Source organism: Schistocerca serialis, chromosome 3 (assembly GCF_023864345.2).
Source record: "Schistocerca serialis cubense isolate TAMUIC-IGC-003099 chromosome 3, iqSchSeri2.2, whole genome shotgun sequence".
Lineage (NCBI taxonomy): Eukaryota > Metazoa > Arthropoda > Insecta > Orthoptera > Acrididae > Schistocerca > Schistocerca serialis.
Window position 1 is genome coordinate 125,545,103 of NC_064640.1, and position 25,459 is coordinate 125,570,561.

The following is a 25,459-nucleotide window of genomic DNA, read 5'->3' on the forward strand; positions in this document are numbered from 1 at the left end:
TGAATTGGAGTGTTGTCTTAGTCGGATATATCTTCCGTGTTCTGACATCTGTGTGCTGATGGATCGCCTCGTCTCGCCACATTCCCACCTGAACATTCATAAACTCCAGCAGCACGCAGTTTATCAACTGCACCTTTCGTTGCGCGAAGAACATCTTTTATTCTGTTGCTGCTTCGGAAAATCGGCTTGATGCCTACTCGGTGGAGAATTTTGCCCACCCGTTCAGTGACACCTTCAACATATGGTAATAGATCGATGTTTTGTGCTTCTTTCTGCTCTCCTCTATTGCCTTCATTCTTTGTCGCCATAGTTTTATCTATTTAGTTTCATCCCATAACCAATGGCACCAGAAATGGACATGAAATTTTGTAGTTCACCCTTTAGATGTTCCATATCGCTGATCCTGTGGGCCCTTCAAATGATTCAAATGGCTCTGAGCACTATGGGACTTAACATCTGTGGTCATTAGTCCCCTAGAACTTTGAACTACTTAAACCTAACTAACCTAAGGATATCACACACATCCATGCCCGAGGCAGGGTTCAAATCTGCGACCGTAGCGGTCACGAGGTTGCAGACTGAAGCGCCTAGAACCGCACGGCCACACCGGCCGGCACCTGTGGGCCCTCTTGGTTAAAGTGTGCAGGGCAGATTTCTTCTGCGTAGGGCCTGTAGGTACCTGTCAGTACTGGTTGGCTTCCTATATACTCTACGGCCTAGTTCACCATCAGACTTACTGTAAACTTCCACGTCGAGGAAAGGCAGCACTACGTCCTTTTCTATCTCCATTGTAAATTGGAATCTGTTGTGCTGGTGGTTGAGGTGTTGGTGGTAATTCCGTAGCTCTTCCTCTCCATGTGGCCAGATAACGAAGGTATCATCGCCGGCCGCGGTGGTCGTGCGTTTCTAGGCGCTCCAGTCCGGAGCCGCGCTGCTGCTACGGTCGCAGGTTCGAATCCTGCCTCGGGCATGGATGTGTGTGATGTCCTTAGGTTAGTTAGGTTTAATTAGTTCTAAGTTCTAGGGGACTGATGACCACAGCAGTTGAGTCCCATAGTGCTCAGAGCCATTTGAACCATTTTGAAGGTATCATCAACATATCGGAGCCAACATTCTGGGCGTAATGGTACAGACTGGAGCGCTGTTTCTTCAAATACTTCCATGAAGATGTCTGCTGCAATAGGTGAGAGGTGGGGGGGGGGGGGGGCACATAGAATCCCTCTTTCCACCTGAAATAGGTGGTCGTTAAACAGAGGCGCACGAGCTCGCAGATATCGGGTGCCATGCGTACCTCTAAGATGTTCATGGTGTCCTGTACTGGTACATTCGTGAATAAATAATATTTACAATGCGATCACAAACCCAGAAAATTTTTTATTGACTGTGACAATGGCCGCAGAAGCCTACGTTTATATGTAGTGTATGTTGTCTAGCTGGGGTGGTAGCATGTTGACGCCTGGTTGAATGCTGCAGTGTCTTTCAAGATGCGCCAGGTTGACTCCTTCCTCACTGCTGATTTTGGGATCCAACATCCTAAATACCTGCCGGCCATCACCTGCAGCTTCTTCATAGAGATCACAGGGCCACAATGTGAGTACTGGCGTGCCCACACTGCCACAGGAGCAACTATCATTCATTTGTCTTTTGATTTTGTATAGATACATGGTATACGGGCCATGACAGGTCAGATAATGTATTTATTTATTTAATCGTATGGTGATTTTATACAATATACATTTGACATAAGGCAAATGATTTTAACAATATACATATGATATAAGACACGATTAAACCTTTAAGTCCGTGTTTTTCAACCAGTTAATTAAGCTGGGTGTGAGAGTGAACAAGTCATCGGGAATTCCAGGGTATGAATGAAGTGGACAGTGTTGGACTAAATGTTCAATTGTCTGCTCTTCTTGATTACATTCACACATTGGTGAACTGATCCAGCCCCATTTGTACCTGAAGTAGCTACAACCACCATGTCCAGTCCTTAATCTGTTGAGGCGGCACCAAAGTTTCCTCGGTAGGTCAAAACCTTTTGGTTTCTTTGTGGGATCAAGGTGATGGGCTCTTGTTCCCAGAGTTTTTGTTGACCATTCATGCTTCCAGCTTTCATTTAGAACAAAACCATCAGCGATGAGTTATCCTGCAGTAACACTTGCTGGTCTTCTTGATCGCAATCGTTGCTGTGGCGGATGACAGAATTCCTGGTGCAGTGGTAGAGAAGATGATGTAGAGATTTGCAGAGATAATGTATCAGTCCACTCGATGGGTTAAGGAATCTCATCTTTGATGTTAGGGAGGAAATTGTGTAATCTACTGCCTACGTATGAATTGTACCACTTATTTCGCCACAGTTGTGATATGCGATCTTGTTAAACGTTTATGTATTGGCCTCAGTTTCAAGTATCCTTCGTATTTTGATTTGACTGCCTTTCTTTAACCAATAAAGAGCTTCCATTTTCCTGATTTCCAAGTCCAATAGGCATATTCCTACAATTATTAACAATGCATTATAGTGCATAGGCGCCAGTTAATCTTAGTATCAGCCTTCGTTGAACTTATCTGAATAATGAGGCTAGCTTCAAAAGCTGAAATCTACGAGTGCAAACTCTCGCACCATACCCTGCGACTGATGATACCACAGACTGGTGGTGTGCTTAATACACTACTCGCCATTAAAATTGCTACACCACGAAGATGACGTGCTACAGACGCGAAATTTAGCCGACAGGAAGAAGATGCTGTGCTATGCAAATGATTAGCTTTTCAGAGCATTCACACAAGGCTGGCACCGGTGGCGACACCTACAACGCGCCGACATGAGGAAAGTTTCCAATCGATTTCTCATACACAAACAGCAGTTGACCGGTGTTGCCTGGTGAAACGTTGTTGTGATGCCTCGTGTAAGGAGGAGAAATGCGTACCATCACGTTTCCGACTTTGATAAAGGTCGGATTGTAGCCTATCGCGATTGCGGTTTTATCGTATGGTGACATTGCTGCTCGCGTTGGTCGAGATACAATGACTGTTAGCAGAATATGGACTCGGTGGGTTCAGAAGGGTAATACGGAACGCCGTGCTGGATCCCAACGGCCTTGCATCACTAGCAGTCGAGATGACAGGCATCTTATCCGCATGGCTGTAACGGATCGTGCAGCCACGTCTCGATCCCTGAGTCAACAGATGGGGACGTTTGCAAGACAACAACCATCTGCTCGAACAGTTCGACACGTTTGCAGCAGCATGGACTATCATCTCGGAGACCATGGCTGCGGTTACCCTTAACGCTGCGTCACAGACAGGAGCGCCTGCGATGGTGTACTCAACAACGGACCTGGGTGCACGAATGGCAAAACGTCATTTTTTCGGATGAATCCAGGTTCTGTTTACAGAATCATGATGGTCGCATCCGTGTTTGGCGACATCGCGGTGAACGCACATTGGAAACGTGTATTCGTCATCGCCATACTGGCACAGACTGGTGGTGTGCGTGATGGTATAGGGTGCCATTGGTTACTCGTCTCGGTCACCTCTTGTTCGCATTGACGGCACTTTGAACAGTGGACATTACATTTCAGATGTGTTACGACCCGTGGTTCTAACCTTCATTCGATCCCTGCGAAACCCTACATTTCAGCATGATAATGCACGACCCCATGTTGGAGGTCCTGTACGTGCCTTTCTGGACGCATAAAATGTTCGACTGCTGCCCTGGCCAGCACATTCTTTTGATCTCTCATTAACTGAAAACGTCTGGTTAATGGCGGCCGAGCAACTGGCTCGTCACAGTATGCCAGTCACTACTCTTGATGAACCGTGGTATCGTGTTGAAGCTGCATGGGCAGCTGTACCTGTACACGCCATCCAAGTTCTGTTTGGCTCAATGCCCAGGCGTATCAAGGCCGTTATTACGGCCAGAGGTGGTTGTTCTGGGTACTGATTTCTCAGGATCTATGCACCCAAATTGCGTGAAAATGTAGTCACATGTCAGTTCTAGTATAATATATTTGTCCAATGAATACCCTTTTATCATCTGGATTTCTTCTTGGTGTAGCAATTTTAATGGCCAGTAGTGCAGTTATTGTGGAAGTCGCCCACACACGTGCCGATATTGGGGCCGGTATGCAGCAGCCATTAGAGGCTCGATAATCTGGTTACATGTTGCAGGAGGAGATGGCAAAGGCGGCCGGGTACGCCGTGGAGGCTCACGAGGTGCGCACCGCGGACGGGTATGTAGTGAGGCTGGACCGGCTGGTCGGTGGGCGCCCTGGCGGGCAGCCGGCGCTGCTGCTGCACGGACTCTTCTGCGCCTCTGACCTCTGGCTGCTAAGGGGGCCCGGCGCCGCGCTCGGTACGTATGAAGCCAAGGGAGGGCTGAACTTTGTGCTCGCAGTTTATACACTAATGAGCCAAAGAAACTGGTACACCTGCCTAATATAGTGTAGGGCCCCCGCGAACATGCAGAAGTGCCGCAACACGACGTGGCATGGACTCGACTAATATCTGCAGTAGTGCTGGAGCGAATTGACACCATGGTCTTCCGAACCAAGAGTGATTTCAGGTGTGCCGGAGGGGACTGTCGTAGGACCGTTTCTATTCACAATATACATGAATGACCTTGTGGACAACATCGGAAGTTCACTGAGGCTTTTTGTGGATGATGCTGTAGTATATCGAGAGGTTGTAACAGTGAAAAATCCAGGAGGATCTGCAACGAATTGACGCATGGTGCAGGGAATGGCAATTGAATCTCAATATAGACAAGTGTAATATGTTGCGAATACATAGAAAGAAAGATCCTTTATCATTTAGCTACAATATAGCAAGTCAGCAACTGGAAGCAGTTAATTCCATAAATTATCTGGGAGTAGGCATTAGGAGTGATTTAAAATGGAATGATCATATAAAGTTGATCGTCGGTAAAGCAGATGGCACGCTGAGATTCATTGGAAGAATCCTAAGGAAATGCAATCCGAAAACAACGGAAGTAGGTTACAGTACACTTGTTCGCCCACTCCTTGAATATTGCTGACCAGTGTGGGACCCGCACCAGATAGGGTTGATAGAAGAGATAGAAAAGGTCGAACGGAGAGCAGCGCGTTTCGTTACAGGATCATTTAGTAATCGCGAAAGCGTTATGGAGACGATAGATAAACTCCAGTGAAAGACTTTGCAGGAGAGACGCTCAGTAGCTCGGTACGGGCTTTTGTTAAAGTTTCGAGAAAACACCTTCACCGAGGAGTCAAGCACTATATTGCCCCCTCCTACGTATATCTCGCGAAGAGACCATGAGGATAAAATCAGAGAGATTAGAGCCCACACAGGGGCATACCGACAATCTTTCTTTCCACGAACAGTACGAGACTGGAATAGAAGGGAGAACCGATAGAGGTACTCAAAGTACCCTCCGCCACACACCGTCCGGTGGCTTGAGGAGTATGGATGCAGATGTAGATCCAGATGTACATGAATCCTGCAGGGCTGTCCATAAATCCGTAAGAGTGCGAGGGAGTGGAGATCTCTTCTGAACAGCACGTTGCAAGGCATCCCTGATATGCTCAATAATCTTCATGTCTGGGGAGTTTGGTGGCCAGCGGAAGTGTTTAAAATCAGAAGAGTGTTTCTGTAGCCACTCTGTAGCAATCCTGGACGTGTGGATGGTGGCATTGACCTGCTGGAATTGATCAAGTCTGTCGGAATGCACAATGGACATGAATGGATGCAGGTGATTAGACAGGATGCTTACGTAACTGTCACCTGTCAGAGTCGTATCTAGACGTATCAGGAGTCCCCTATCACTCCATCTGCACGTGCCCCACACCTTTAGGGTCCATGGAATTGTGACGTTGTCTCCATACCCGAACACGTCCATCCGCTCGATACAATTCGGAACGAGACTCGTCCGACGACGCAACGTGTTTCCAGTCATCAACAATCCAATGTTGGCGTTGATGGGCCAGGCGGGGCGTAAAGCTTCGTGTCGTGCAGTCATCAAGGGTACACGAGTGGGCTTTCAGCTCCAAAAGTCGACATCGGTGATGTTTCGTTGAATGATTCGCACGCTGACACTTGCTGCTGTTAAGGGGATATGGCATTGACATCTGCAGCAATTTGCGGAAGGGTTGTACTTCTGTCACGTTGAACGATTCTATTCAGTCGTCGTTGGTCCCGTTCTTGCAGGATCTTTTTGCGACCGCAGCGATGTCGGAGATTTGATGTTGTACTGGATTCCTGATATTCTCGGTACACTCGTGTAATAGAAAGATTCATTTAATAACGCACTACCGAGGTTGAGAGTGCCTGTAAACGGTTTCAGAGAAAACGGTAAGCGACCGAAAAATACCGAGTAGATGACGACAAGCCGAACACAAATCCGAAAGGACAATGCAGAGAGGAATTCAATGCATTAGGCCTAGAATCGTTAACAAATGGCTCTGAGCACTACGGGACTTAACATCTGTGTTCATCAGTCCCCTAGAACTTAGAACTACTTAAACCTAACTAACCTAAGTACATCACACACATCCATGCCCGAGGCAGGATTCGAACCTGCGACCGTAGCGGTCACGCGGTTCCAGACTGAAGTGCCTAGAACCGCACGGCCATACCGGCCGGCAGAATCGTTAACAGCGTACGAACAAAACCTGAATGGCAAACCGAGAGGAGGAACTGAGAACAAGTGTGTCACTGTGTGTGAATAGTAACGTCAGGCAAAAGGACAGTTTCAGATATTTAAATAAAACTGACCTGGAAACGTGCGCTCACTTGCCTCGCTTCCTACGCCCTCAGAGGGTCCTTCCACCTTACGCGGTGTCCACGCCGACCACGGCTCCCGCGCTACGCTCGAGAAATTACACAGCTCTGAACGGCCATCATCCATCTCGATATCGATGACAGAATCCGGCGACGATGCTAAAACTGCCTTTCCCGAACGTAGCTGGAAACGACAGAAAGATATATCAGTCCACTACATTTTTTTTGTTTTCATACCCGCAGTCTGTAGATCTCTGTTTATCATCTTAGAGCTAAGTGTAATATTGGCAACAGTGAGCGTTAAATTCGATTTTATAACGCATAAATTATGAAGTAGTGATAGTCTGTCACTATTATGGTTCTTAAAATAACTGCATGACGCAGGTACTTCTCAAACTTTTGGACAAATTCTTTTCAGTTTATGTATTTAGCTGAACTGTGATTTCTTGGAAGTTTTTGTGAAACAATCTAGTAAGCACTGATGTAAGCACTTTAAATAAAATGTTATAATGCGATGTTAATATATTGTTACTATTGTTAAAACATTAAGCATCTGTAGGTCGTTAAAAGTAACACCCACCCAAAACTGAACCTTAGATCCGCGCCTAAGGGAACCAGTGTAGCGGTTTCAGCACCAACTAAGTCAGCAAACGCGAGCTCTAAATGACAATATAAATGCCAAGCGACTTCAAGGTGTGCAATACTTTACACATAGTGGACCATTTTGGGCGAGCGTGGAAGGTAACAGTGCTGCACTAAGCCAGGCAGAAGTAAAATGAAGAAAGAAGCTTCATCGAGTTGCTGACTGCATAACATAGACCGACATTATGCTTTCTGAAAGTAATTATTTTCTTAACGATGTCAAATTCTAAATTGTGAGCAAGTGGAAAGGTAGCTTTGAAAATAACGTTCGGAATCTAAAGCTTCAGAAGCCCGCGTATAAGAGCGAAGGAAAGATAGAGTGTGCTGTAAAAGTCGTAACTGTTGGCAAAAAAGTCAGGATTAATAATTAAGCTTTGGAATTAAATAACTTTTCACAGCCAGAAATGGTCATAACAAATTTCGCAGCGATATTTCGGTTGATACAGGAAATATTGAGGAAGAAGTAGGCTTTTGCTGAAACTCTAATGTAGAACCTGAATAGAATGTACAAAGATAAAGAATATTTAGACTCTAAATGAGTAGATCACAGGGTAGGCTGTCCAGTGGTAAGTCCCAGAGTAAAGTCATAGCTTATTAGCTAAATAACTTCAGATGTAGAAAGGGTTGGATTCTATAACACCCAAGTGACCGAAAGAAGAAAAGGCCGAAAAAAATTCGGCTTTTGAAGTAACTAGTGTACAAACACAAAAATTTATATGTAATTGCAAAATCCTGTGGACTGTATAGAAAAAATATACGATGTACCAGAATATCCAAATGCAGCAGGGTGAATAAAAAAAGAGAGTTAGAGCTGCTGTACCCCCTAGACGGAAAATAGTGTTTCCTCAGCCATCTGCACGCAACCTATGTAATGATGAGCCAAGGCATTATGACTACCGCCTACTGTGACACTGAATGCCTCCTGGCAGACCAGAGAAGAATGGCGGCGAGTGTTCACCAAAGACAAAGTAATCGTCAGGAGTGCCCCAGGGAAGTGTGATAGGACCGCTGTTGTTCTCTGCATACATAAATGATTTGGTGGACGGGGTGGGCAGCAATCTGCGGCTGTTTGCTGATGATGCTGTGGTGTACGGTAACCTGTCGAAGTTGAGTGATTGTAGGAACATATAAGACGATTTAGACAAAATTTTTAGTTGCTGTGTTGAATGGCAGCTAGCTCTGAATGTGAGAAAATATAAATTCATATGAATGAGTACGAAAAACAAACCAGTAATTTTCGGATACAGCGTTTGCAGGGTACTGCTTGTTACAATGACGTCTTTTAAACATCTGGACGTTACGTTGCAAAGCTATATAAAAAGGAACGAGCGTATGAGGAGTGTGGTAGGGAAGGCGAATGGTCGGCTGCGGTTCATTGGGAGGATTTTTAGGAAAGTGTAGTTTATCTGTAAAGAAGACCACATATAGGACACTGGTGCGACCTTTTCTTGAATACTGCTCCAGTGTTTGGGATCCATACCAGGTCTGATTGAAGGAGTACACCTAAGCAATTCAGAGGCGGGCTGCTAAATTTGTTACCTTTAGGTTAGAACAACACGTAACGAGAACTCAAATTCAAATCTCTGGAGGGGATTTTGGAGGAACACTATTGAGAAAATTTAGAGAAGAAATGGTTCAAATGGCTCTGAGCACTATGGGACTCAACTGCTGAGGTCATTAGTCCCCTAGAACTTAGAACTAGTTAAACCTAACTAACCTAAGGACATCACAAACATCCATGCCCGAGGCAGGATTCGAACCTGCGACCGTAACGGTCTTGCGGTTCCAGACTGCAGCGCCTTTAACCGCACGGCCACTTCGGCCGGCAAAATTTAGAGAACCGGCAGCTGAAGCTGACTGCCGAATGATTCTACTGCCACCAACATACATTCCGCGCAAGGACCACGAAGATAAAATTCAAGAAATTGGGGCTCATAGACAGTCGTTTTTCCCTCCCTCTGTTTGTTAGTGAAACATGCAAGGAAATAACTAGTAGCGCTACAGGGTACCCTCAGCCACCCACCGTATGGTGGCTTGCGCTGTATCTACAGGGTGACAATTATTGAACTATATGAAATAAAATCGTCATAACTTCTGAACAGTTTTCGTTAGGGCCTCCATCTGTACGGTTGGCCGCGGGGTATGATAGTAATTAGTACGCGCATGCGCCTTTGGTTTAGCAACGAAGCCCTCTTTCATTTGGATGGGTCCATAAATAAACAAAATTGGCCCATTTGGGGGCCCGAGAATCCACACTTCGCGATAGAGAATTCTCTTCACCCTCAATGGGTGACTGTGTGGTCTGCAATGTCCAGTCACGGAATAATCGGCCCGATATTCCTTGATGTCATGGTGACTACCGAGCGGTACGTGAAGGTTTTGGAAGATGATTTCATCCCAATTATCTAAAGTGACCATTATTTCGACAAGATGTGGTTCATGCAAGCCGGAGCTCGATCCCATCGAAGCAGGAGACTGTTTAATGTCCTGGAGGAGCACTTTGGGGACCGCATTCTGGCTCTCGGCTACCCAGAGGCCATTGGCATGGGCCTCGATTGGCCACCATATTCTGCAGATCTGAACACATGCGACTCCTTTTCGTGGGGCTATATTAAAGGCAAGGTGTACAGCCATAACCCCAAAACCATTTCTGAGCCGAAAACAGCCATTCAGGAGGTCATAGACACCATCGATGTTTCGACACTTCAGTGGGTCATGCAGAATTTCGCTATTCGTCTGCGCCACATCATTGCCAATGACGGCAGACATACCGAACGTGTCATAACCTAAATCGGAATATCGGTAGTCACGTTTACATGTTCAATAACGGGTGTGCACACCTTAGTTTGTAACTAATATACGTTTCTTTTCATATAGTTCAATAATAGTCACCGTGTTTGTAGATGTGGAATCATTCTACAGATATCACGATTCGAAAATATGGAAATCCAGTGCCATAAGGAACTCCGAAAAAGGACTGATCGTTATGGTCCAGCGGCTGCGAACGAACATCTAGGAAACGGCATAGCTAGACGGCTGTTCGCATGCTACAGTCGTGAGCGCACATGGAAGTTGTTAAAGGACGATGAGTAGGCGGCGAGATGTAGCCAGGATTTTGTGAAAAAGGGGGGGGGGGAGTTCGATTTGTTAAAGGAGGACTTAAAAAGGCTCGTGTTTTTCGTTTTACTCTGAAAACACATTTATTTCAAATGGTCCAAATTGCACTATGGGACTTAACATCTGAGGTCATCAGTCCACTAGACTTAGAACCACTTAAACCGAACTAACCTAAGGACATCACACACATCCATGCCCGAGGTAGGATTCGAAGCTACGACCGTAGAAGCAGCGCACTTCCGGACTGAAGCGCCTAGAACCGCTCGTCCACATTGGCCGGCCACACTTATTTATTTATTAATTTTATGTACATAACTTGCTTTCGTGAGACTTTCATACAAATAGAATTTGGTCAAGAAAATTAAGCAAGAAAAGCTTTCTTAAAAAAAGGGATACCCAAATGCGCAATTAAATACGCTGGAGAGTCAAAGAAACTGGTAAACCTGCCTAATATTGTGTAGGGCCCCCGCAAGCACGCAGATGTGCCGCAACATGACGTGGCATAGACTCGACTACTGTCTGAAGTAGTGCTGGAGGGAATTGACACCATGAATCCTGCAGGGCTGTCCATAAATCCGTAAGAGTACGAGAGGCTGGAGATCTCTTCTGAGCAGCACGTTGCAAGGAATCACAGATATGCTCGATAATGTTCATGTCTGGGGAGTTCAGGGGCCAGCGGAAATATTTAAACTCAGAAGAGTGTACCTGGAGCCACTCTGTAACAATTCTGGACGTGTAGGATGTAGCATTGTCCTGCTTCAACTGTCCAAGTCCGTCGAAATCCACAGTGGACATGAATACATGCAGGTGATCAGACAGGCTGCTTATGTATGTGTCACCTGTCAGAGTCGTATCTAGATGTATCAGGGGTCCCATATCACTCCAACTGCACGTGCCCCACACCTTTATAGAGCCTCCACCAGCTAGAACAGTCCCCTGCTGACATGAAGGGTCCATGGATTCATGAGGTTGTCTCCACACTCGTAGACGTCCATCCGCTCCATACAATTTGAAACGAGACTCGACCGACCAGGCAACATGTTTCCAGTCATCAACAATCGAATGTCGATGGTGACGGGCCCAGGCGAGGCGTAAAGCTTTGCGTCGTGCAGTCATCGAGGGTACAAAAGTGGGCCTTTGGCTCCGAAAGCCCATATCGATGATGTCTCGTTGAATGGGTCCCACGCTTACACTGGTTATAGCCCAGCATTGAAATCTGCAGCAATTTGTGGAAGGGCTGCTCTTCTGTCACGTTGAACGATTCTCTTCAGTTGTTGTTGATACCATTCTTGCAGGATCTTTTTCCGGCCGCAGTGATGTCGGAGTTTTAATGTTTTGCCGAATTCCTGATATTCATGGCACACTTCATCGCTACCTCGGAGATGCTGTGTGCCATTGCTCGTACGCCCACTGTAATACCACGTTCAAACTCACTTAAATGTTGATAACCTGCCATTGTAGCAGCAGTAACCGATCTAACAATTGCTCCAGGCACTTGGTGTCTTATATAGGTGTTGCCGACTGCAGCGTCGTATTCTGCCCATGTATATATATATATATATATATATATATATATATATATATATATATATATATATATATATATACTCCTGGAAATGGAAAAAAGAACACATTGACACCGGTGTGTCAGACCCACCATACTTGCTCCGGACACTGCGAGAGTGCTGTACAAGCAATGATCACACGACGGCACAGCGGACACACCAGGAACCGCGGTGTTGGCCGTCGAATGGCGCTAGCTGCGCCGCATTTGTGCACCGCCGCCGTCAGTGTCAGCCAGTTTGCCGTGGCATACGGAGCTCCATCGCAGTCTTTAACACTGGTAGCATGCCGCGACAGCGTGGACGTGAACAGTATGTGCAGTTGACGGACTTTGAGCGAGGGCGTATAGTGGGCATGCGGGAGGCCGGGTGGACGTACCGCCGAATTGCTCAACACGTGGGGCGTGAGGTCTCCACAGTACATCGATGTTGTCGCCAGTGGTCGGCGGAAGGTGCACGTGCCCGCCGACCTGGGACCGGACCGCAGCGACGCACGGATGCACGCCAAGACCGTAGGATCCTACGCAGTGCCGTAGGGGACCGCACCGCCACTTCCCAGCAAATTAGGGACACTGTTGCTCCTGGGGTATCGGCGAGGACTATTCGCAACCGTCTCCATGAAGCTGGGCTACGGTCCCGCACACCGTTAGGCCGTCTTCCGCTCACGTCCCAACATCGTGCAGCCCGCCTCCAGTGGTGTCGCGACAGGCGTGAATGGAGGGACGAATGGAGACGTGTCGTCTTCAGCGATGAGAGTCGCTTCTGCCTTGGAGCCAATGATGGTCGTATGCGTGTTTGGCGCCGTGCAGGTGAGCGCCACAATCAGGACTGCATACGACCGAGGCACACAGGGCCAACACCCGGCATCATGGTGTGGGGAGCGATCTCCTACACTGGCCGTACACCACTGGTGATCGTCGAGGGGACACTGAATAGTGCACGGTACATCCAAACCGTCATCGAACCCATCGTTCTACCATTCCTAGACCGGCAAGGGAACTTGCTGTTCCAACAGGACAATGCACGTCCGCATGTATCCCGTGCCACCCAACGTGCTCTAGAAGGTGTAAGTCAACTACCCTGGCCAGCAAGATCTCCGGATCTGTCCCCCATTGAGCATGTTTGGGACTGGATGAAGCGTCGTCTCACGTGGTCTGCACGTCCAGCACGAACGCTGGTCCAACTGAGGCGCCAGGTGGAAATGGCATGGCAAGCCGTTCCACAGGACTACATCCAGCATCTCTACGATCGTCTCCATGGGGGAGAATAGCAGCCCGCATTGCTGCGAAAGGTGGATATACACTGTACTAGTGCCGACATTGTGCATGTTCTGTTGCCTGTGTCTATGTGCCTGTGGTTCTGTCAGTGTGATCATGTGATGTATCTGACCCCAGGAATGTTTCAATAAAGTTTCCCCTTCCTGGGACAATGAATTCTCGGTGTTCTTATTTCAATTTCCAGGAGTGTATATATATTTGAATACGCATGCCTATACCAGTTTCTTTGGCGCTTCAGTGTATATCTTTATTTGGCAATATTGTTAACTTCACTCTATTGCCAAACGACGTAAAATTCCAATATAATGTATTGTCTCTTTTGTTAACAAACACAGCTCAATCTTCTAATATAAGTTTCACTATTGAAGAGCACGAGAATGTTAACGTTGGCTTAAATAACATATAGAGTTAAATGGGTTCAAATCTCTTTGCATAACAGCTGTATTTCTCCTACTAAATATTTACGACTTATCTGAAACCAAGTTAGAATTTTTCCAGCACATAGAAACATCCCAGGTTTCTCAATTCTGACTCAAATTTTATTAAAGGACCTTTTCACTAAAATTCTTCAGTTTTATTAGCTGTCAAAATCTCAATAGTCAGCTTAAAACTATAGCAACCAAATTTATTTATTAAACCAACGTAATGCTCAGATACTATGAGCTACAGTTTTGGGATCTCAAAATTGCTTCACGCATTTATTTCAACTAGACTTCTAATGTATGCGTTCTATACGGTCTTTGTTCCTAATAAACTCCTCTGTGATGTGCAACATACGCTGTCGTTTATTTGACGTTTATTTACAAATTCGTTAGGAATGTGACTTTTGGACTCACTGTTCCAAAGAATACGTTTTTTCACAGTAGAATGTCGCTCTTTTAGTAAAATTTGAAGACATATCGCCGTTCCACAAGTGAATTAACTTCATGGACAGATACATAGTACAAAATGGCAATCGATAGCCGCCTTCTAATGTAAATATGTGATTTAGTGCCGGGAGTCTGGAGAGATGTTAAGCTCGCCTTTGATGCAGCTCTTTTCATTTAAGCAGAGAGGCTGCATCTTTATGGGAATTGGAACCTCTCAGGAAAGAAAGGACTTCAGAAAGAATTGGCTGTGGCCTATAATAAGGGAACGTTCCCAGCATTTGATAAAATGAATATGGGAAACCACAGGAAATGATTTTCAGTGTTGCCCGTGGATGGATTCGAACCACTTCGCCTCCTGAATCCAGACGAATCTAGGCCCAGATCTACCCTGGTCGGAGGAGAATTTGGAAAAACTGGTTGTTGTCTGTTGTTTTAAAATACACACAACTTCAAGAAAGTTTTGCATCACCTCGGTTCCTAGAGTTCCGCGACCTGTAAAGAAAACTGGAATAGAGATCAACATGAACATCATTTCCGCCCTTTTTATTGCTCATGGAAACCACACATTGCATGTTGTACCGCCATACAGCAAGACCTTCAGAGGTGTTGGTCCAGACTGCTGTACACACCGGTACCTCTAATATCCAGTAGCACGTCCTCTTGCATTGATGCAAACCTGTATTCGTCGTGGCATACTATCCACACGTTCATCAAGGCACTGTTGCTCCAGATTGTCCCACTCCTTAACGGCAATTCGGCGTAGATTCCTCGGAGTGGTTCGTGAGTCACGTCGTCCATAAACAGCCTTTTTCAATCTATCCCAGGCATGTTAGATAGGGTTCAAGTCTGGAGAACATGCTGGCCGCTCTAGTCAAGCCATGTCATTATCCTGAAGGAAGTCATTCACGAGATGTACACGATGGGGGCGCGAATTGTCGCCCATGAAGACGACTGCCTCGCTAATATGCTACCGATATGGTTGCACTATCGGTCGGAGGATGGCATTCACGTATCGTACAGCCGTTACGGCGCCTTCCATGACCACCAGCGGCGTACGTCGTTCAGCCTGACCCGGTTGCCTCCAAACGCGTATCCAACGATTGTCTGGTTGAAGGCATATGCGACACTCATCGGAAGGGAACTTGATGCCAATCCTGAGTGGTCCATTCGGCATGTTGTTGGGCCCATCTGTACCGCTCTGCATGGTGTCGTAGTTGCAAAGGTGGGCCTCGCCATGGAAATCGGGAGTGAAGTTGCGCATCATGCTGCCTATTGCGCACAATTTGAGTCATAACACGACGTCCTGTGGCTGCACGAAAAGCATTAATCAACATGGTGGTGTTGCTGTCGGGGTTCCTCCGAGCCATAGTCCGTAGGTTGCGGTCATCCACTGGAGTAGTAGCCCTTGGGCGGCCTGAGTGAAGCATGTCATCGACAGTTCCTGTCTCTCTGTATCTGCTCCTTGTCGAACCGCGGTATTGACCGTCTAGGCATGGTTGAACTACGGACAACATGTGCCGTGTACCTCCTTCCTGGTGGAATGACTGGAACTGATCGGCTGTCGGACACCTTCGTCTAATAGGCACTGCTGAAGCATGGTCGTTAACATCTTTGGGCGGGTTTAGTGACATCTCTGAACAGTCAAAGGGACTGTGTCTGTGATACAATATGCAGTCAACGTCTATCTTCAGGAGTTCTGGAAACCGGGGTGATGCAAACTTTTTTGATGTGTGGACGATAAAATGAGTCACAATAAAAGATGGACTTCTGATATTGCATGTTTCTCCTTTAATTGTGCATGTTTCGTCATTTGATAGTAGCCGGCCGGAGTGGCCGAGCGGTTAAAGGCGCTACTGTCTGGAACCGCACGACCGCTACGGTCGCAGGTTCGAATCCTGCCTCGGGCATGGATGTGTGTGTTGTCCTTAGGTTGGTTAGGTTTAAGTAGTTCTAAGTTCTAGGGGACTTATGACCACAGCAGTTGAGTCCCATAGTGCTCAGAGCCATTTGAACCACTTGATAGTACATGGATGCATGCATATTTTAATATTTAATGTGCAGAGAATTCGTGGCTTCCGTTATTATAGTATTACAAGAGCATAAATATATTTGGACTGAAAGGGGGGGGGGGATGCAGGGCACAGTCGAGTCAGACATATTGAAGAACTCTTTTAGAGAAGAACGAACTATAGAATGTGCTGTCACCACATATTCCTTCCGCTCTTCACGAACGTCTCCCATCGTTCCGTATCGGAACCGGTTTTCATTATTGAGTACTCCCCGGGTGAGCAGGTTGGGTCATATTTTGTCATTTGGGCTAATAATGATAGAATTTTGAGCTCTTTTTTTTTTTTTTTTAACAAATGCAACCAAGACAGTTTGGACGATATTTTTGTCGTAAATGCGATATTTTGGCGACACAGGCAAAGTGTATTTTTATGCACTGATTTGAATTTAATGTTATTTGTATTGATGTTTACCGCTCCGCTGCCTTGTGAAATATTGAAATATCGCAACTCCAAAGTTCTGCCAGTCTCCAAATAACAACGCCAGTGCTGACATTAAACTGCTGTAGATAGGTAATTACACTATTATGGTAGTGAGTCCGTGCTTTTAACTTATCGTAACACTAGTGGACGAATCAAAAGAAGTTCTACTTTTCTTTCTCGTTACAAATTTATCCGAAATTAAAAACTATCAGAACAGCATACACGCAAAAACAATAAATGGCAGCACATACATTAATAGGCTTTCGCCGAGAGCGCTATCGATAGAACGTTAGCATAAATGTGTCGATGGCCTTGCTGACTATCGTTAGTGCGTATCGTCCTATGATTGAAAATCAAACATATAAAAGTCGATAAAAACTTTCCGTTCGAAGGCCTTACAATTCAGAATCGGTACGTCACGCAGGCAAAATCGCCGTGGGCAATGAGGCAATCATCCCACCGTCGCACCAGGCTGAAGATACCCGTTTCGTAAAACATCGTGTCCTGCTGCGTGATGAAGTCCTTGCTTGAAATGTATAAAAATCAGCATCCTACTGCCAGAACAAGAACACACATAGAAACAGTACCACAACACAACATATGGGAAGATACAAGTTCCGACTCTGGCACGTATACTGGAACAGATACCGACTAATATTGACACAGAAGTTGTAGAAGGGTCAAACGTATAATGGCATAGTCATAAGATTGATTGATGCATATCATTTGACATATAATGCAGGTTCCCTTTTTTGGCTTACATATCATTTGACATATTATTTGACATATAATGCAGGTTCCCTCTCTTGTCTCACAACCTTGTTACTTGACTTGCCAGATGGACTAGATTTAGTTGCAATTAACTTAAGTAATTTCACACTTGAATCGTTATATTCTATGTCTCTACGAGACTTAACGTTTGATATTCTAATAAGGATCTTTCTAGTGCATTCAAACTTTGAAGATATATTACGCATATGGAATTCTTATGATTTTATGCATGTGGAATTCCTATGATTTCTTCTCCAACGTAATACTGAACCATTTATTGTGTTTATTTACTTCTAGTTTTATTCAATGACTTTCAGCATGTTGTTTGCACTTTGGTAATCTATTGTCTCAAACAATTGTTGGTATTGCAATGATATCTCATCTTTAAATTAACTTTTTAAATTATGCATAGAGGAATTGAGTATGTTCAACTTCTAGCTACCTGAATGTTTTTGTATCTATACTTGTCTATGCGAGATTGTTATATGTTAATATTCATATTGTTTTTATTATTTATGCGAAATTTGAAACCTCATTTATAATTTAATGTAGAGAAATCTGTGTTCGACTTCAAGGCACATACACATCCTCTGTACTCTGGAATCGCATGAGTGAGAACTTGGTTTTAGGTGACACCATACATTTCAAAAATTCATTGTCTACATTTATTTTCTTTTGTACATAGTACAATTTTTTTTAATTATCCTAACTTTGGTAACCTCTTGTCTCTAACCATTGCTGATTTGTAATGCTATCTTATCTCTAAATTAAATTTGTAAAATTTTAAAATTTTGAATAGACGGATTTTGTTATGTTTAACTTTAGCTACTTGAATATTTCCTGTATCTGAAATTGTCTATGCAAGAATTTGGGCTTCAGTTATTTCTAATAGCTTTGAAACTTTATCTTAAAGTTACATTATCGTATGTATATATTCATACTGCTTTTATGTTTCATGTGAATTTTAATTTCATTGACAATCTCATATAGAGAAATCTATTTCTGTTAAACCTTAGGGTACATAAACAGCCTTGCATTCTGGAATCGCATGAGTGAGAACTTGGATTTAGTTGACATCATATATTCTAGAAATTTCTCTGCTAATAATTTTGTATAATTATATTGCTTTTATTAATCATGCTGAATTCAAACATCACTTACTGTATTATATAGTGCACCAACACGCAGAGCAACAACCAGGGCAGAAATATTAGAAATAGGTCCGCCTCCTCGTGGCAGGGACGGGCAACGGAATGGGTGCTTGCCAAGCTAATTTAACTTGTGAGAAGCCATGACGGCTAAGAGACCTACATGCTGCCTGACTTGTTACTTGTCTTAAGTAGCACACGGCCCACCTTAGTAACCCAGGTGGTGGGCTACTCTGTATTGTTTAAACGAAAAAAAAGCCCGTAACTGCCTGCTGCACATAGGACAGGAATTGTGACCCGCCAAGGCTTTTCTGAAGGGGCCAAGGCGTGATAATCGCATGCGGAGAAATCAGGACTATAGGGCGGGTGCTCGAGTGTCTCCCACTGGAGTTGTCGTAACTTCTGCGTTACGACATTTGCGATATGGGAAAGTGCGTTATCATGAAGTAGAGGCACCCCTTGTCAGTCATTTCGGAACGATGCTTTTCGATACACATTTCCTGCTCCATACACATTCTTCGTTCTCCGCTGCGTGTCTACTAGTCCTTCGGCAGCCAAGAAAAGAAAACCAGCACGTTGGTCCGATTTGGATGCATTGGGTAATAACTCCGCCATAGGTAACGTTTCCATGTTTACCACATGCAAGTCGGAAAGACACGAATGCCATAATAATTCCTCACCCACATGTCGGTGCTTACATACCGGCATCGGAGTAGCGCCATGTTGCATATACGCTGCAGTAACTTCCTCAAACAGAAACTTTTTGCTCGCTCCTTACATCTTTCAATTTCACTCCATAGCAAATAGTTCATGTGTAATTTCAGTTTAGTGATAAGGGGGGGTCTGGACCCCCTGGTGTCCCCCCCTCCCCCTCTCTCTTTGGCTACGTCCTGTCGTACATCATCACAGAACATGAAGGTCGGAGGCTTGCGCGCTCTGTAAAACAGGATAGGTGGCTATCTGAGGCAGATCTGACGACCAAAGCTGGTGTTTACGAGCATACCGTCCAGTGTACATTGTTGAACACGGGACTTCACAGTGTTCCAGTTTTGACCCAACGATATCGTCAGTTACGACTGTAATAGGCGTGAGAACATCGAAACTGGACTGTGAACTCTGGAAGCGGCTTGCTTGATCGAGTGAAACACGTTTATTGTTATCCCAGGTCTGTGGTCTTGTTGGAACTCGTTCAAACGAACGGCTGCTCGAAACGTGGACTGTGCCTCGGACGCAGGCCGGCAGGGGCAGTATTTTGAAAGAAAGGAGGGGGGATGCAGGGCACAGTCGAGTCGGCCATATTGAAGAACTCTTTTAGATGATGGTGTTTGGTTTGTGGGGAGCTCAACTGCACGGTCATCAGCGCCCGTACAAAGTCCCAAATTTTACACAGTCCATTTTCTTTTCACAATCCAGTCTAGTCACTCTAACAAATGATGATGACGATGAAATGATGAGGACAATACAAACACCCAGTCCACGGGCAGAGAAAATTTCCCGGCCGGGAATCGAACCCTGGACCCCGTGATCCAGAGGCAGCAACGCTAGCCCCTAGGTCACGAGCTGCAGACACTCTTTCACAAAAGAAGGAACTATATAATGTGCTGTCATCACATACCACTTCCATAGCTTATGAGAGAAATTCACCTGGGCTTCCATGGTACCTGTTTAGTACTCGAAGGCACAAGGACAGCTATGGACTACGTGAATATTACTGCGGACCACCTGCATCCCTTTAAGCTAGACCATCATGGGGGACAGCGCTTTATGGTAGGCAGTTTTACTGACAGGTGGGAGAGTTTGGATGACTCAGCGACGCTAAGGGCTATGCCAGCGGTAGCATAGCTACTGTCATGGTCACCCAAACCTGACAGGTCTCGACGGACGGGCCTGACGAAGAGTGTCCCGCAACTTAGGGAAGGGAGGGCTGTGTTTTACCCTACGAGCTCCTCCAGCAGTGGTTGGGTATGGCTAGGGCGACCCCAGTTTTCCTGATCTGGGAACTGGCTGGCGCCGACGTACCTCTTCTACAGTAACGTCTGGGCGTACTTCAGGGACCATCGTTAGGTGCAACAGTGGAACATTGTGCGTTTCAGAGACCAGAGGCCTCAGTCTCACCACCTGGACCATGAGGAAGGTTCATGCCTCTTTAAAAAGAAAAAGACGTCAACCTCGTTTGTGCTACCTGCTGATGAGGTGAATGGGTGCTGAGGTGAAACAGACTCTAGCGGGCAATCTCTGGGTCACATGACAGCCTCTAGTTGTACAAGACTTGCTCAGGCAGATGGGGCTCTGTCTAGATCGACATTTGTTTCCCTAGTGCTTCGTGGGATCGCTATGGAGCGACCTCAGTTCCAATCTTCTCCTGACAGGAAGCGTGTACTGTCAGGGAGTACCTACACCCACGCAACAAAGAGAGCTCAGTTGGCCAGTCCACCTGAAAAAAAAGTTTCAGAATTATACTAACAGGGCAGTAGTTTGCCATAACACTTTCATTGTAATCAAGAGAGTGGGGTAACCTTCAATCTCCCCTTTCTGTATTCACAAGGCATTGGAAGGTATTGCTGGTTCTTTAAAAAGTGTTGAACAACTTCGTTATGGAGGACTTCTAATTGAAACTACCATGTCGGACCAAGTATTTAAGCTTCTGGGATGGAAGGGCTTAGGTGACTACCATGTTGCGGCCGGTTGCATAACACCCTTAACTTATGTGAAGGCATGGTTGCCTGCTACAATATAATGGAGATGAACCCTGAGAAGTTGCGAGAAGAATGGAAAAATATTGGAGTATGGAAGGGCAGAAATATATGCGAGGAGTCAGTGGTACATTGGAAAAAACTGCAACGTTTATTCTAAAGTTCAATCCTCCGGAATTACCATGAAAATATTTTTGCAGGCTATATCTGTCGTAAGGTTCGATCTTCGTTCCCAACCCAATGCTGTGCTTCAAATATCAAAGAGTTGGTCATCCCATTATCGCCTGTAAAGCAAGGGCTACGTTTGGCAACTGTGCAGGCCCAGCTCACAAATCGGCCAATTCTTGTACACTTCCTCCAAAATGTATAAAATGCTCTGGAGATCACCCAGTATGGAGCAGGAAGTGTGGGGTTTATAACGAGGAAAAGAAAATTCAGGAGTTGAAACTTACGAGATATATACCCTACGGTGAAGCTAAAGAAGCTTTCAAAGCTATGCAACCTCTAGTGTTCGCTATTTCTTTTGTATCGGGCCTTAAGAAGCCAGTTGCCTAGTGTGACGCGTTCACAGAAATGCAGACCACAGATTCAAGTACCAGTAAATGTTCTGGTAAGCCTATCTGTGACCGAAAAGCTGAATTTGAACCCGAAATCATTCGGAAGCTGTCAACAGTGGACTCGGAACCTTAGCCACACGCTACTGCACACCATCAGAAACTGACTAAGCCATTCTCTCAATCCGTTCAAGCTACTGTTCACACAAATCATTGGCCGAATTCAAAGAAAGTGGTAGCATAGCTATTGGATTGGTGGGCACTCTCCCTTTCCAAAGGTGATTTTACGGTTGCGAGGACACTGATATTTACGTGGAGGAACCGGAGAGCTGAGCTCCGTCCCACGCTCTCCCTGACCTCGCGGGTGAATTACCACTGCCGAGAGGGAAGGGCAGGAGCAACCATAGCTAATCAATGGTTCTCATTGGGGCTTCCCTACTGCAGTGGAGCCGTTCGCACTTGGAATAATTACAGCTCTTGATCCAGGAGAGACCGTTTTGCATCTGCTAACAAGAAACTTATTTTAAAGTCACCGAAACACTTGCATTAAGAGGCTGTCATTGCCACAGGAAGGTCGAAAGGTTTTGCTCCCCAGTTACTGCAGACTCATTTCAGTGGGAAATGGGCACAGATTTGTATTCCAGTGACCTCCTTTCAGTGTAGATTCATCTGCTGACTCGAACGGTGGTCGCCAAAAGAACGCAAAGAATGATGATTCAAAGGGTAAGTTGGTTGCAATACAGTGATAGTCGTTTGCTCGTAGACGTAGGCCAGGTGAGCCCTGTCTCATAGAATGCATTCGTCTAAGACACGGTGGTCCCACCCCAGGCCTTATGGTCTGGGGTGCGATAAGCTACAGCTCTTGTTCACCTTTGGTGGTTCTGGAGGAAACGCTAACCAGCATTCGGTATGTGGAAAATGTTATTAGAGATGTTCTTTTGCCGTTCTTACAACAGGAAGGTGATGCGTTGTTGCAACACGATAATGCTCGCCCACAAACTGCCCGTGAAAGTCAATGTACACTGCAAGACGTGCAGTAATTGCCCTGGTCAGCACAATCTCTGGACTAGTCTACAATCTTACAGAACGACATGAACAGGTCAAGCGGATGTGGCGTAACTTATCCGAGGACAGTATTCTCCATCTGTATGATCACTTGGATGCTAGAGTCAGTGCCTGTATTGCCGACTGTGGAGGATACACCAAGTACTAATATAGTTATTTCAGCATGAGTTGATACCTGGTTCATGCTAAATGATCCAGAATACATGTAACAGATGGAAACTGTGTTTGAGGAACTGGCTTTATCCTGTTGTAAAAACACATACTCAATTTATTCTACACTCCTGGAAATTGAAATAAGAACACCGTGAATTCATTGTCCCAGGAAGGGGAAACTTTATTGACACATTCCTGGGATCAGATACATCACATGATCACACTGACAGAACCACAGGCACATAGACACAGGCAACAGAGCATGCACAATGTCGGCACTAGTATAGTGTATATCCGCCTTTCGCAGCAATGCAGGCTGCTATTCTCCCATGGAGACGATCGTAGAGATGCTGGATGTAGTCCTGTGGAACGGCTTGCCATGCCATTTCCACCTGGCGCCTCAGTTGGACCAGCGTTCGTGCTGGACGTGTAGACCGCGTGAGACGACGCTTCATCCAGTCCCAAACATGCTCAATGGGGGACAGATCCGGAGATCTTGCTGGCCAGGGTAGTTGACTTACACCTTCTAGAGCACGTTGGGTGGCACGGGATACATGCGGACGTGCATTGTCCTGTTGGAACAGCAAGTTCCCTTGCCGGTCTAGGAATGGTAGAACGATGGGTTCGATGACGGTTTGGATGTACCGTGCACTATTCAGTGTCCCCTCGACGATCACCAGTGGTGTACGGCCAGTGTAGGAGATCGCTCCCCACACCATGATGCCGGGTGTTGGCCCTGTGTGCCTCGGTCGTATGCAGTCCTGATTGTGGCGCTCACCTGCACGGCGCCAAACACGCATACGACCATCATTGGCTCCAAGGCAGAAGCGACTCTCATCGCTGAAGACGACACGTCTCCATTCGTCCCTCCATTCACGCCTGTCGCGACACCACTGGAGGCGAGCTGCACGATGTTGGGGCGTGAGCGGAAGACGGCCTAACGGTGTGCGGGACTGTAGCCCAGCTTCATGGAGACGGTTGCGAATGGTCCTCGCCGATACCCCAGGAGCAACAGTGTCCCTAATTTGCTGGGAAGTGGCGGTGCGGTCCCCTACGGCACTGCGTAGGATCCTACGGTCTTGGCGTGCATCCGTGAGTCGCTGCGGTCCGGTCCCAGGTCGACGGGCACGTGCACCTTCCGCCGACCACTGGCAACAACATCGATGTACTGTGGAGACCTCACGCCCCACGTGTTGAGCATGCCGCATGCCCACTATACGCCCTTGCTCAAAGTCCGTCAACTGCACATACGGTTCACGTCCACGCTGTCGCGGCATGCTACCAGTGTTAAAGACTGCGATGGAGCTCCGTATGCCACGGCAAACTGGCTGACACTGACGGCGGCGGTGCACAAATGCTGCGCAGCTAGCGCCATTCGACGGCCAACACCGCGGTTCCTGGTGTGTCCGCTGTGCCGTGCGTGTGATCATTGCTTGTACAGCCCTCTCGCAGTGTCCGGAGCAAGTATGGTGGGTCTGACACACCGGTGTCAATGTGTTCTTTTTTCCATTTCCAGGAGTGTATTTTATGGGTGCATGTGTCGAATTCTCACGGAGCCCACACTGCCTGGAATAGGTTTAACATAGGATTCACAAATGGATCCATCTGGGATTACGTCCAATGATGGATCTACCCACGTTACGTCTGGGTACGGTTCAGAGGTGGATCCACCCACATTACATCTGGGGCAACATCTGGAGGCGGATCCACCAGCATTAGGTCCAGGATAGGATCTGGCGGCTCCCACAAGAAACTGTCACATGCACACACAAAATAGCTGAGTTGGGCTAATTGCGTTTACAATAGCATAAGGTCAGTTGTTCAAACATTAATTCGGTTTTTACTCGCAGACACAAAGATTCTTGGGGCAACTGACTGACATTTTGTTGAGGTTCCACAAGAGTATATTCTTTATTCAGAATGTATTTGTTCAAATGCCAACAGCATCACATCTCCACGGGTATTGTGTTCCGGAAAACATAAGCAAGTTTCTAAAGACACTTTAGGGCACTCATTGTCATCATTTTGCCATTGAAGTATTTATGATCCTTCCCCAGTGTGGCTATAATTCAATAAAATATTTGACAATACCAGTTGTTATAAAAGTGTAATGGAACAATGTTTGTTATTAAGTGTTGCTTGAACTATCACACAACCATTAAAATCATTCTCAAAGTGTAGAAAACTTAAGTTTCCTCGAAATCTTATCCAGTAAACTGGTTGCTGTTGCAGGGTACCTACTTGCAGATGACGGCTACGACGTGTGGCTGATGAACTTCAGAGGAAACAGATACAGTGCTAGACACACAACCCTGAATACTACGGATCCCTCATTCTGGAAATTCAGGTGCAATTTTTTC

At 46.0% G+C, this 25,459-nt stretch overlaps 1 protein-coding gene across 1 annotated transcript in view; it reads left to right on the forward strand.

The window, feature by feature from the left end:
- Window positions 1-25,459, forward strand: part of LOC126471548 (lipase 1-like) — a 273,437-nt gene that overhangs the window by 70,099 nt on the left and 177,879 nt on the right. Inside the window, exons 2-3 of the mRNA XM_050099775.1 lie at window positions 4,174-4,357; window positions 25,332-25,446. Coding sequence (XP_049955732.1) covers window positions 4,174-4,357; window positions 25,332-25,446 — 299 coding nt within the window. The remainder of the gene's footprint in view (window positions 1-4,173; window positions 4,358-25,331; window positions 25,447-25,459) is intronic.